At 44.1% G+C, this 12,170-nt stretch overlaps 2 protein-coding genes across 2 annotated transcripts; one reads left to right on the top strand and one right to left on the bottom strand.

Moving 5' to 3' along the window:
• The first annotated feature begins 3,061 nt into the window (after window positions 1-3,061).
• Window positions 3,062-5,681, top strand: LOC129588732 (terminal nucleotidyltransferase 4A-like). Its single transcript, XM_055483096.1, has 2 exons — window positions 3,062-3,358; window positions 5,106-5,681. The coding sequence occupies exons 1-2, from the start codon at window positions 3,062-3,064 to the stop codon at window positions 5,679-5,681; spliced, it is 873 nt and encodes a 290-aa protein (XP_055339071.1).
• Window positions 5,682-8,168: 2,487 nt separating this feature from the next.
• LOC129588816 (uncharacterized) lies at window positions 8,169-10,354 on the bottom strand. Its single transcript, XM_055483204.1, has 4 exons — window positions 9,964-10,354; window positions 9,345-9,859; window positions 8,947-9,156; window positions 8,169-8,885 (listed from the first exon to the last, which is right to left on the bottom strand). The coding sequence occupies exons 1-4, from the start codon at window positions 10,256-10,258 to the stop codon at window positions 8,295-8,297; spliced, it is 1,611 nt and encodes a 536-aa protein (XP_055339179.1). The 5' UTR covers window positions 10,259-10,354; the 3' UTR covers window positions 8,169-8,294.
• Between the last annotated feature and the right edge of the window lie 1,816 nt (window positions 10,355-12,170).

Genomic DNA, 12,170 nt, shown 5'->3' with positions numbered 1-12,170 from the left:
TGACTAGAAATTATTATAATAATAAAATATTATTCAGGGCGCGCGAGCTCACCATCTACGAAGGTGACAAAAACATCTGCTGCTGCGCGCACCTGATTGAGCGTGGACAGTCCGACCAGCCCCAGCGTGAACACGGCAAAAAAATCGGTCCGGCGCACGCTGATCTGATCCGCCAGGCGATCTACGCGGGCAACCTCCTCCACCTTTCTGGTGAGCTGGTCCAACACCTCAGCGTATGGGCGCCGCGGCGGACGCTTCAGGACGACGTTCCGGGCAGTCCGCCATACGCTGCCCAGAACATGTTTCCAGTTCTCGCGTCTCTTCTGTTGATTCACCGCGGCGCCCATGTTGGGCACGAGGACCACGCTCCCATCCCCCCTCGCCGACGGCCGCCGCACTTCCCCGGACAAGTATGCCAGTATCCAGCTGAGTGACCAGCTGGGGTCACTGTTGCAGTTGCGGCGGCGTGCGGGTGTCGGTTCGAGGTCAATTTGGCCGAGCAGTGCCGCCTCCTCTCCGGCGCGATCGAGCGCGTCCCCGTTCCGGCCGGCGATTCTGCTCACCGTCGCGCCCAGCTCAGCGATCTCGGCTTCCAGCTCTGATCGCGTCCGGAAATAGCGGCCTATCGCTGAGTTTGCCCGCATGAGCTCACCGAGCACTCCCACCTACGCATCCCGGTGTTAAAATATTTTGTATATACAATATAATAAATATTTATGTAATATATTAAAAATTTATAAATAAATGAATTAATATATTAATTTAATTTATTTACCACTTGTTCACGGCCGTCGGCATCCAGGTGTTCTACGTATGTGTAGAAGGCGTCATAGTTCGCCATCACATGAGGGAAACCCACCGCGGCCCTTTCGTTGGCCGTTAAGTATTTAGAGAAGATTGTCATCTTCTTTTTCACCGGATTAAAATTTATAAAATTTGAAATTTTATAAGACCGATCGACTGATTTTTTGGCACCGGTATTTAATAGCCAGCGGCCGAATGTCATTGGTGAAAGGTCAGCGGTTGTCATAGACAGTACACAGTATTGTTATATTAAGTACTATATTAAGTACTTGTACATATATTGTATATATATATATATATATATATTATTTTATTACAGTTTCGCTAACATATGTGTCACGCACCGCTGCACACTAGCGTCACGCTTGATCGCACACTAATAAGCGACGCCAGGTGCCGCTGTCCAGGGGGCAGTTGACCTTTAACCCCAACCGTTGCAACGGCCGGTAAGTTACCCCCTAATTACCTACGCCCGGTGGGTGGCCCGCTATAAGCGGAGGGGTATCTACTCAGCTTTAGAACGCAGAAGCACTGTCTCCGAGAGCGGCCCCCCTGGAGGCAGCTGTTCTGTACACTGAACAGGCGTCTACATTGAACGAAAATTTTGGAGCCGAAGGTGTTCAAAGCATGCAGGTTTTACTGTATACAGCAAAATGTGACAGGCTGAAGAGCTTGCCTATAAGGATAGAAAGCATCAGGGCCGTCGCGAGGTCCGAGGGTAGGGGGGGGGGGCGCGCCCGGAAAAAAATTGAAAAAAATCGTAGAAAAGTGGCTCAAAAAAGCCACTTTTCTACGCTTTTCTGTTGCAATTTTCGAGCGCCAGTCCCATTTTTTCGCGCCAGCGCCAGTTACGCCAGCTCCCGGCGCACCATTTTTTCGTTTTCTCCCTCCGGGAGGGGGGGGGGCGCCACCCCCCTCGCGACGGCTCTGGAAAGCATTAAATAAGCGCCGACGGAATAACTAAAGAACATAACTCAACCTTACCTGACAGTTAGCGAAAACATGAAGAAGAACTGAATTTTGGTTTTTATTTAATTTCAACCTTGTACAAGCAAAAGCCATTTACTATTAAAACTCAAATACTGAATATTTAAAACAAATAAAACAACTCTTCTAGCTCTTCTGAACAACCAACAGTACCCAACAGTGTTCTGCATATCTTTATGGAAAGTACGTGAACCAGCGATCTTATATATACGGATGAAACGGTCAACACTGAGCAGTGCTGAACACTTCTTCACTAATTGGTTGCGGTATTGCACAGAGTAACAGTGTATCGTGACCCTGATATGTCAGTCATCAGTCATCATCGTGATTACAAAGCGCAGCCTATAACTACTTGATGGAGTTCTAAAATCAATGTGGTACTTCTGTGCATGCTCGGCTTATCAGCAGTGTAAATAACTTTTACGAACATTATGTCCTTTCGCTTGTAGTCGACAAAACAATGCTGGCAATTTACTGTAGAAGAAAGCGGCTATAAGCCTTTTACTGACTGCCGGCCCTTGGCAAGGGCACAGGCGCAGGAAAAAATTACTGAGGTGCCGTTTCCGGTAGGATTAGCTCGTCGATATTATTTCCTGTTGTTTCTTCAGCTTGTAAAGGTTCGCTCTTGCCAAATGAGCGCGAGAGCCTAAGAAAAGCAGCAACACCTTCGGAACTTTAAGGAATGACACACTGGCAGTTCATTTCTCATTTCGAGCCCTAAATAAGCCCTTTCACTCCGTAAGTTTATTTCCTACATATTTTCAAACATTTTGTATTTACAAACAAAGAACATTTTAAACCTGCATATTCTAACCGCCCCCAGCCGATGGACTAAATCCAGCCTCCCAAGCGTGGCAGCGCGATGTGCAGAGCAAATCACTGCTAGTGCTGACTGCTGAGTACTGAATTCGCAAACCCAATTTAATTTACCAACGATAAGCATCATAAGCAAGTCTTTCTGTTTTGAATTTAATGCCCGCGTATCATACCGTCGCGACACTTACGATACGACAGTGAGCCAAGGTCGCCAAGGACGAACAGTGCGGTCGCTAGAGTGACCCTGCTAAATATCTATCCATCAGAATAATCATTAATCTGATGATTCTGATCTCACGTGCAAGGGAGCAAGGGAGAACCTCAGAGGCTCAGATAGATCCTCGCTTTCGAATTGCAGACGGATGCAGCAGTGGGGAAGTGCAGTGCCGGAGTGCAGGGACTGCACGAGGAAATCGAAGCCTTCCACGACAAAATTCATGCGGACGGCAAAGAAATGAGCAACCGACAAGCGGCTATCCAGCGCATCACCCGCATCATTACGGCGGAGTATCCTGGCGTGAAAGTGGAGTATTTTGGCAGCACACTCACGGGCTTGCTACTGCCTACCAGCGATATTGACGTGGTGGCCGTGGTGAGCGGTCCGGGCGGCCCTGCTGCATGGTTACGCGGTTGTTACGTGGCGATGCAACGACATAATGCAGACGTGAAATGCAGCGAACTGGTGACCAAAACAAAAGTTCCGCTGCTGAAGTTCGTGGATGTGGCTACGGGAATGAACCTGGATCTATCGGTAAAATTCCGTAATCGCATCCAGAGGTCGAAAGTAGCTGCTATGAAAGTAATTGTAAAGACTCTTTTGGCGAAGGTTGAGGAACGGAAAAACCTGTGTTTTGGGTTGTTAAGTTTGTTTTGAACAGTTTTTTTTATCCAGGCTTCTAATTTGCAGTTACATTGCGTTAATAATAACTTTGAACGATGTATAGTCATTGTACAGCGCATCTGCGGTGAACTGTAAACATCTGCGTTTCCCTCGAAATTTTCATTGAGAGCTTTTATTCTATATTCGCAGTTGTTGTTCATGAGGGCCTCCCCCTTGGAATGCCCTCAGGGGCATGGTGGCTATCCCACGTTCATGTCTTTTAAAAGGTGCTATTGTTACCCGGCAAGGTGGTTCTGGTCGCAGTTCGCATTGTACTGCTGTAATTGTGTGGAAACTCTGCGTTTAAAGCATATACCCGACAGGAAGTTCAGATGTACTGATAGTGGGTATTCACTGTTCAATGAAATCGGACCCAACTTCCTGCCGCAGTCCGGCAGATTGTACTCTGTAGGATACGTCGTCCACCAATCTGTCGGACTGTATCCGCCCTTCCTGCCAAACTTGGCAGAAAGGTGGACGACAGACCCACCAATCTGTCACCTTTTTGCCGTACCGCTGTCGGGGTCAAGTGATCTGGCAATAACGCCATTGAGTGCATTCACGCCCATTGTAAGATCAGTGCATGCACAGATATGCTCATAACTCTTAACTGCCATTCATCTTATTTCCCTATGTTTCCCCAGCAAAGAATTCTTGCGTTCCGGTATTATGGTGTTTTTACAGATTTGGACATTGGGAAAATTAAATAACAGAAAGCGCCGTATTACTTCTGCCCGCTGCCGGGCCGCTGGATAGAATTACGGATAAAATATATTTTTGTCCTTGTTGTATGTTCAAACCGTATGTGTGTGAAAAAGTCGGGTGGAATTAAGCGCATCGGTATCTGTGTCCACCATTCTGCCGGGCATATGCGGCATGTACACCTTTCTGCTGGAGCAGTGGCGGCAGACGAGGCCTTCGTTAGCGAAAACAATGGCGCCGTTGCGCCTGTTCCGATTTTCATTTTTTATATGGGAATTTTTACATTTCTTCCGCTGGCCCTGGCGGCATGCATTGATCGCGCAATGAGGCTGAATGTGCTCAAAGGCGACATTGTTAGATCAGTCGACGCCGACAATGGTCAGACGGAAAGGTGGATGCGATGCGGCTAGCTTGTACAAAGTTCAATGAAGAATGAAGTGCTATCTGACTCTGCAAACACAAACTATTTTTTCTTTTTCGATTTACTTCCGTATTTAGACACGTTTAAAAGCCGTCCAATGCCCTAATGCGCGCACAATATCTGACGGCTTTTCTTCGTTTTCAAGGAGCCGGGCGCTTTTGGTTGCTGCGAAGAGCCTTGTGCTGGCTCTGAAACTACTTTTAGTGCAGATACAGTAGGCGTTGTAGGCTCAGTAATTTTTGGTTCCCACATTGTACGAAACCAATAACGCTAACGATGGTATTGAATGTTTCGATAGTACCTCATAACTTGATTTTGTAGCAGTAGTGTCTGGTTGCTACTGTAATAATTATGAATCGAAATGAAGATAAGACTCCGAAAAACTATAACTTGGACTACAAAATTAAACTTCAACAACATTTTCAACAGTAAAACTGACTGACTAAGAGAATGCGGGTATCCTGTAGAGCTGAATCATTCGAGCTGTGCTTGTAGTACGCATCCATGCATCATTATAATCAACCCCAGGGCGTGGCGAATTCCAGTTGGATCATATCCGCAATCAGTCGCTATCCGCTGCTGCCGAAACTTGTCACTGTCGTTAAGGAGTACCTGCGCCGCCGCAGTCTCCACGAAGTCTACCGCGGCGGAGTCAGTTCCTACGTGGTCACTCTGATGACCATCAGTTTCTTCCAGCACCAGGCGACCGGCGACAACCTGGGTCGCTTACTGCTGCGATTCCTCCAGTACTACGGCACAGAATTTGATTTCGATAAGCAAGCCATTATCGTGACGGGAAACGGTGCGATCATATCGAAGTCGGATATGCGGCGTAAATTGGGCTTTAGGGAAATTAGCCTTTCCCTGAGCATCCAGGATCCGGTCGAGTCCGGTCGGGATGCCGCCGCTCCGTCGCACCGCGGGATGGATGCAGCGAAGAGGGCGTTCCGTGAAGCACATGATGCGTTGCAGCGCGCGGTGGACCGTTCGACGCAAACAGGGGATACTGTGAGTTTCCTGGAGGTGATCTTCGATTACTTCAAACATTCGCGTCATTTACGCTATTTTTGAAAATGTGTAGTGTGTGCCTAAGCTAATGGAAATTTTACTGACAATCAGCAATAGTACTTACCATAATTTGTACCAATAGTACCATGAATACCATTGTGTTTGTGCTGCAACATTGGTTTGGCAACATTGTTATTTCTTTTGGTGGTTGAATTTCAACGGTCTAGTAGAGAACCGAACTACTGTTCCTCGTTATTGTTTGTATAGAATAACGGCATTTTTACTGATACTATCCAATAAAAACAGTGTATTTAGCGCGTTTCCGGCATTTTGTGTTGCGCTTTCAATTTTTCAAATAGGAAACTGCCATTCGTTACAGCTTTGGAGTGCATCGGGATGCCGCCAATTGCATAGAGCGTTTATTTTTCGGAGAAACATTTAGATATTTGTAATCATTAAAAGTCTGTCTGTCACTATGCGTGGCAGCTGGTTAGTGGATATCGCGTTTGAGTTTCCTGCCAATCCATCAATTTCCTTTGCTCTTGTACATACGGCAGAATACTGCGTCAAAAGCAATCATCGGCATAAACATAGAAAGTCAACTTCGAGCATCGGACTGATCAAAGCGCAAGTTCGATGTTATCACCTACGCTTGTTTACAGCAAATAGGCTATACAGACTAGACAACCATCACATTTCAACCAACGCACATATTATGATTGTATCTTGGTGTTAATATGTACCGTAATGTACATGTTGTACTACGAAACTGCGAACTTGTTTTAAAACCATGTGCGATGTCATTAGCCGATATTGGTTTCCGTTATTGGCATTGACTTTGTCAGTGGTTTGTGATCGTGCAGAAGTCCTAACTGGCAGTAATGTTCTGATATTAGCTGTTAATAGGTAAACCAACCCGAAATTTGGGTGAAAAGTAAAGTACCGTACTCGTTTGATTTCGAAGCCAAGTACGGTAAATGCGCAATTCGAATCGCGCTGTTTTATTCTGTTGTGAATTTCGAAGTCTGAAATATTTGAGGAATCATATTACTGAAACCCGGAAATGGCCAATCGCGAAGGATTATCTCCGGTAAACGATAAACTTCGGAGTGGTACACTCTGTATGCCGCTTATGTGTGAGAAATGCTCCAGCAAATGGAAGACTTGATGAAATGTGATTACTGTTAAAGATATTGCACGGAATCTTTTTCTCAACCTGCTGTTCTTACAGCAACCAATGATCTCGATTATGTACGGTTCATACATTAACAGCAACATACATGTAATACAGGCAGTTGAAGCAATTTTTTTGCAATAAGATGGTTGACAGGCCATGAGTACTACAATGAGTCGCATGACCACGTTACAGCGCTTCACAGTGAAATTCATACAGAAATAAAAAATCGCAGGAGCATTTTCACTGATTGCACGTAAAAGCAGGATGCGATTTTCTCCTGGCGTTTCTTCTTGTGGTTTGCTTTTGAACACGATGCGTCGCTGCAAGCCGATTTCTCTGCGCTGATTTCGCTTCTAGTGGACGGCAAGTCGCCATCAGATTATTCTTCATCCGAGCTTTTATCGCTATATTCCATATCTTCCAATGGTGAATTGTACTCACATCTGTCTCCTTTCTCTTGCACGTATCGCGATAAAACATTCAAACAAATTCTGTTCAGGTTTTTGACGTCTAAGTTAATTAAATTGTCAAACGTCCAATTCACATCGGAATAACACGCAAACGAACGCGGATCGTCGGTTTGGTATTCCCTCAAAATCTACAAAAAAGCGACAGTTTCTGTTACGACAACTGCATTTCAGCAGCCATACCACAATTTAGAAGTTACAAGTGTAAACGAAATTTGTGCGTCAACGATTTCGGGAAAATCCTTCAGACTTCCGCTTTACGATCTACTAAAGAAATGAATTTTGTTTGATGGCGCTGGCAAACCAGAATTTTTATTTGCACATAACAGCCTAAAATCCGTTTTCGCGCAAACTTTACATATCTGGTTGCTTATATATGGCAAAAAAATTAGCAGAAACTAAAATACATTGTCCCGCAAAAAAAGCCATGTTTTAATCAAGCTTGTTTGAAGCTTTAAACTGCAGGAGGCGATTTACGAAAAGCTTTTGTGCTAAGAAAAGGTTCAAGAAAATGTTCAAATAATTTGAAAATTTGAAAAAAGTATTTCGGTTGCAAGTGCGAAATCGCAAAAAATTTTGCGAAAGTGCTAAGCGCCAGGAAATTTCCTGGCGCATAAAAGTGACCTAAATTTTTATTACTATCAAACTGCAATCGAAATAGTTTTTTAATTATCAAAATGGAAAAAGGGGGAACGATTCCGTGTTCTTTGTGCAAGTGAAATGCGATTTCCAGTAAATCTGCAACTTCTTTATATACGAGGACCATTGGGTGCTGTGAACATACCCTTCACGTTTAGGCTGCGATGAACACCCGGGAACTGACTTTACAGAAAATTTTATTTTGGTAAAAATGTTATTCTAAACTGTTTTTACCGTCTATTTCGACAAATTACGGTTCAGAAAAAAATTATTGGATCTTCAAACCACATTTTAGAAGATCATAGTGCTTCACAATTTCAAGTCACAGAACAAAATACCTATTATTAGCCCGAACGAGTACAACACAAAAATTTGCACATAATACGTTTTCAGTTAAATTTTGCGTTTTTTGAAAGTCCGTTTGGTAACTTTTGTTGGCGTATTCGTAAGATTGCCCAACACAGCACGGCCATTAGATTTCTGTGGAACTTTCTGGCGTTTTTGCTGATGTTCGGCACGCGCTTTCTGAAACTCTGAGCTCGTGATAATCGCTCCGCTATCCATCCGCAAACGTTGGTCAGTGGGTCTTTTTTCCTTTCGAGGGTGGAGCTCTGTCAGACGGTCGAAAAATCCTTGGGCAATGTTACCAGGCGCCACAGTTGGCTTAAACCCTTCCATCTTATCAACAAGGATTTCTGCGATTTCTTCAGCCGTAGAATTAGGCGCATGAAATTTCACGCGAACAAACTGTTTGAGTTCCATCAATTCGTTTGCATAAACTTCGCGAAAGGTTAACAGTTCAGGTTGGTCCTGCTGTAATGTTTCGGGGTTTACATCATTGGTGGGCTCATCCACAGCGCGACACACGTTCTCTGGATTATATGGAAAAATCCCCGATGCTTTGAAACCGGAAATTATATTTGACGGCATGTTGAAATCGTTCCATTTTGCCATCAAGTGTTTCGCAAAATTCTGCTTGGATATCTGTATTTTAAATGGAAATTATACTCACGGGCACATTACCACTAAATGTTAAAGTTTTTACCGCTTCGTCCAATAAGAGTGGCTGCAGTCGCAAGTAATCCCGCCAGTACTTCTTAACTGGCCCGAAAACTTTAATGTCCATGGGCTGCAGTTTATCAGTCTGTCCAGAGGGAAAAATCACTACGGTAATATCTTTTTCCGACATCAAACACTCGTGAATGAATTCATCGTTCAGCATATGGGAACTATGGCCATCCAAGAAGATAACGTTCTACAAATGATAATTTTAATACTTATTTATTTATCTGCACTGTGCCATTGGCTACGCAGAAATTAAAAATAATCAATTTAACTATTATGGGTCTTATAATAATAATACTAAATAACGTCATTATTATTAGTTGTATAATAATGTTTATGCTTGTGAGTTCTTTTATTACCGTGATGTTTCTGAATTACCTTTTCCGCTGTCATGGCAGGAATGACTACGCGTCGAAGGTAATTAACAAATGTCTCCGTGTCCATAATCCCTGAATTGTTAACCCCGACATAACAGCGATCATCGGTTCCGTCCAGTCGAGAAGCCATCATCACCTTGCCATCGAACAGAATTAACGGTCTCATAATCTCTCCCGCAGCGTTTCCGCCAGCCAGAACAGTAACCAGCTCTCTGTCGTTACCATCAAAATAAGAGAGTACATCTTTTGTCCCTTTTCTTGCATAAACCGAAGTAACTCGCTCTGCCACTTGAAATGCAGACTCATCAAAATTCCAGACACCGCGAGGGTCCTCCAGGTATCCGCTCATGTGCAGCTCGCTCAGCTTCTTAAGCCATCCTTGGCGGTTTTTTACGGTCCATTCACGTGATTTTTTCCGGTTTGCACTGTGAGAAATGCGCTGTTTAATTTCTGGGTGACGCTTTAAAAAGCCATAGTGCCAATCCTCCGTAAAACGTTGTTTCTCGACGGCAAAACCTACAAACGTGTGATGCGTGAACAAGAGCCAAATAATGGAATTTTTTTTCTTTACGATACTGCAATTTTATCGGCGCCAAAAGCATTATTTTAAAGCATTTTACCTTTTTCTCTCAACAGTGGAGGAATAATCCGTTTTAACATCGGTTTATTTAGAGGCACTCCAAGCCTTGCACAGCGCAGCATGGTGTCCGCAATGAAGTTCTCCTCAGGATCAGTAAATATCCGCTGCCATTGCCCATTCTGTTGAGGCACAATTCCTTTCAGTCGTCTTCCTAGTGTCGTGCGATTAACTCTGTAGACCTTTGCGGCAGAAGCCTGCGATAAAATTCCCTCCTGACATGACTTGACTGCTGCATCCATAGCAGCATTATGACAAGCTCTAGAGACTAGATCCATAGCTGATATTTTTGGACAGTTGGATTTAGTACACGTAACAAATCAGATTTATTAGAAAAAAAGTAAAACAAACATCATTACAACAAATCAAAAATAGAACAGAACAAGAAATAAACAAATATGTACTCGTACTGGATGTTGTGCGTTTTAAACTTGGATTTAATTTTAAATTCAGACCGTGATGCCAGTAGTGTTGCGAGCTGCAGACTAGTCGGATGTTCATCGCAGCCTAATCGTGAAGGGTATGTTCACAGCACCCAATGGTCCTCGTACATATGGAACGGGTTACGTACCCGGATAAGTTTTCCTTTGCCAGTCTTTGTTCCTTCGCTAATTGTGTTCGCGGTCCACTGTGATATGCTATTCGGATTCAAAGGGTCAGCACACTCCATATTCTGCTCCAACAGGTCCCACAGCTGTGCGGCACATATATTTTTTAAAGTAATAACAGCCTTGGAAAATCGAGAAACAATTTCGGGATACAACGTATAGCGCAGTTGACAGTGACGCCACAAGATGCGGTCACATGTGAACGCCAGGCTGGAATACATGTTCGTTATGTCGTCAATGTGTTGGGCCAGATTCATCTTCCATTCACCCATTCTTTTCCACTGGTACAACACCAAACGGTTGATGCGGATGCCACCGGCATTCTTCCCCATTTGTTGGATGTATTTCATCACGGGACCGGCCGATGTGATACTTTCCCCGCTTCCATTGACATCTTGATGAGTACGATCGCGATTCCGCAGGCATAGCGTTCGCGTGTGTGAGTGGGTGGGAGTGATGAGCTTAAAGATGGCCCTGTATGCCGCGTAAGTGGCTATTAGGTTCTGCCCTGGAGGAAGCAAGCGATTCTCTGCAGGCATTTCTACAGTGATGCATTCACCAAGTTGTGGGGAAGTAAGGAGGTCCTCCCACAGCGGACAAGTGCGCCGGCAGCGCGATTGCTGGATGGCATCCAGTGACTGGAAGATTTCAATCAGCAACACCACCGGTACTATCAAGCCGCGCTGTCGGGCGGTTGAAGAAAAGTTACCCGTTTCTTTCGTCTCGTCAAATTCAGCTTGGTATTTCGCCTTTAAAGAAAAATTGCAATAACGTATTACGTGCTCACTGCTCGATTCGGGTCGAGTTAAGGGATTTGGCCCGGTACATACTACATAGCACTATGTTCGTGTACATGCACGGGAACTTTCGCTGTCGCGCACTCCCAAACACTTTTTTGCATTGCTTTATGGTATTTTATAGCCAAAAGAGTTGTATACATAGGCGTGAAATCCGTTTTTGCGCGCAACAGCCGGTTCGGGAGTTATGGCTGACATTGGCTGTTAGAAAATTCCAAAAAGTTTAAATGCATTCTGGTGTACCAAAAGTCTCATGGACCGATCTCATTCAAATTTTGCACGTAAATGCGCATAACCATGAAGATCGTTCTTACACCGATCCAGTGTTCTAACATGTGTTTCAAATTTTAAAATGAATTTCAAACATTTCAAAATTCAACTGAAAATTGGAAAAAAATTCGAAGCCAGAACTCCCGAACCGGCTGTTGCGCGCAAAAACGGATTTCACGCCTATGTATACAAAACATTTGGCTACACAGTGTCAAAAAGCAACCCAAAAATGTGTGTGGAAGTGCGCGAAAGCGAATATTACCGTGTATGTACACGAATTTGGTGCTATGTACCGGGCCAAATTCCTTAATTCAGGTAGTGTTCGTACTTACCCTAAAAGAAAACAAAAAAGATTTGTTTGCGTAATAGTTGCGTAATAGTATTTATTATTCTGTGTTGTTTAAACCTAAGTATAAAATTTTAACGCGAAAATTAACAAACTTACAAATTTTTGAAGTTTTGGAAGTCAGACGCGTGCGGCATGGGCCACCTCACGCGTACGTTGCTGCTAGAGT

The sequence above is a fragment of the Paramacrobiotus metropolitanus genome, unplaced genomic scaffold, assembly GCF_019649055.1.
Source record: "Paramacrobiotus metropolitanus isolate TYO unplaced genomic scaffold, Prichtersi_v1.0 Parri_scaffold0000031, whole genome shotgun sequence".
Lineage (NCBI taxonomy): Eukaryota > Metazoa > Tardigrada > Eutardigrada > Parachela > Macrobiotidae > Paramacrobiotus > Paramacrobiotus metropolitanus.
The sequence above is the reverse complement of the archived record's forward strand: the minus strand, read 5'-3'. Positions and strand labels throughout refer to the sequence as shown.

Excerpts from the sequence above, each read along its gene's own strand:
- LOC129588732 (XM_055483096.1), top strand. The coding sequence starts at position 3,062 with ATGAGCAACCGACAAGCGGCTATCCAGCGCATCACCCGCATCATTACG. Across the intron at positions 3,359-5,105 it reads GAATGAACCTGGATCTATCG|TACGCATCCATGCATCATTA; the intron begins GTAAAATTCCGT and ends CTGTGCTTGTAG.
- LOC129588816 (XM_055483204.1), bottom strand. The coding sequence starts at position 10,258 with ATGGATCTAGTCTCTAGAGCTTGTCATAATGCTGCTATGGATGCAGCA. Across the intron at positions 9,860-9,963 it reads TCCACTGTTGAGAGAAAAAG|GTTTTGCCGTCGAGAAACAA; the intron begins GTAAAATGCTTT and ends ACACGTTTGTAG. Across the intron at positions 8,886-8,946 it reads CACTCTTATTGGACGAAGCG|ATATCCAAGCAGAATTTTGC; the intron begins GTAAAAACTTTA and ends TTTAAAATACAG.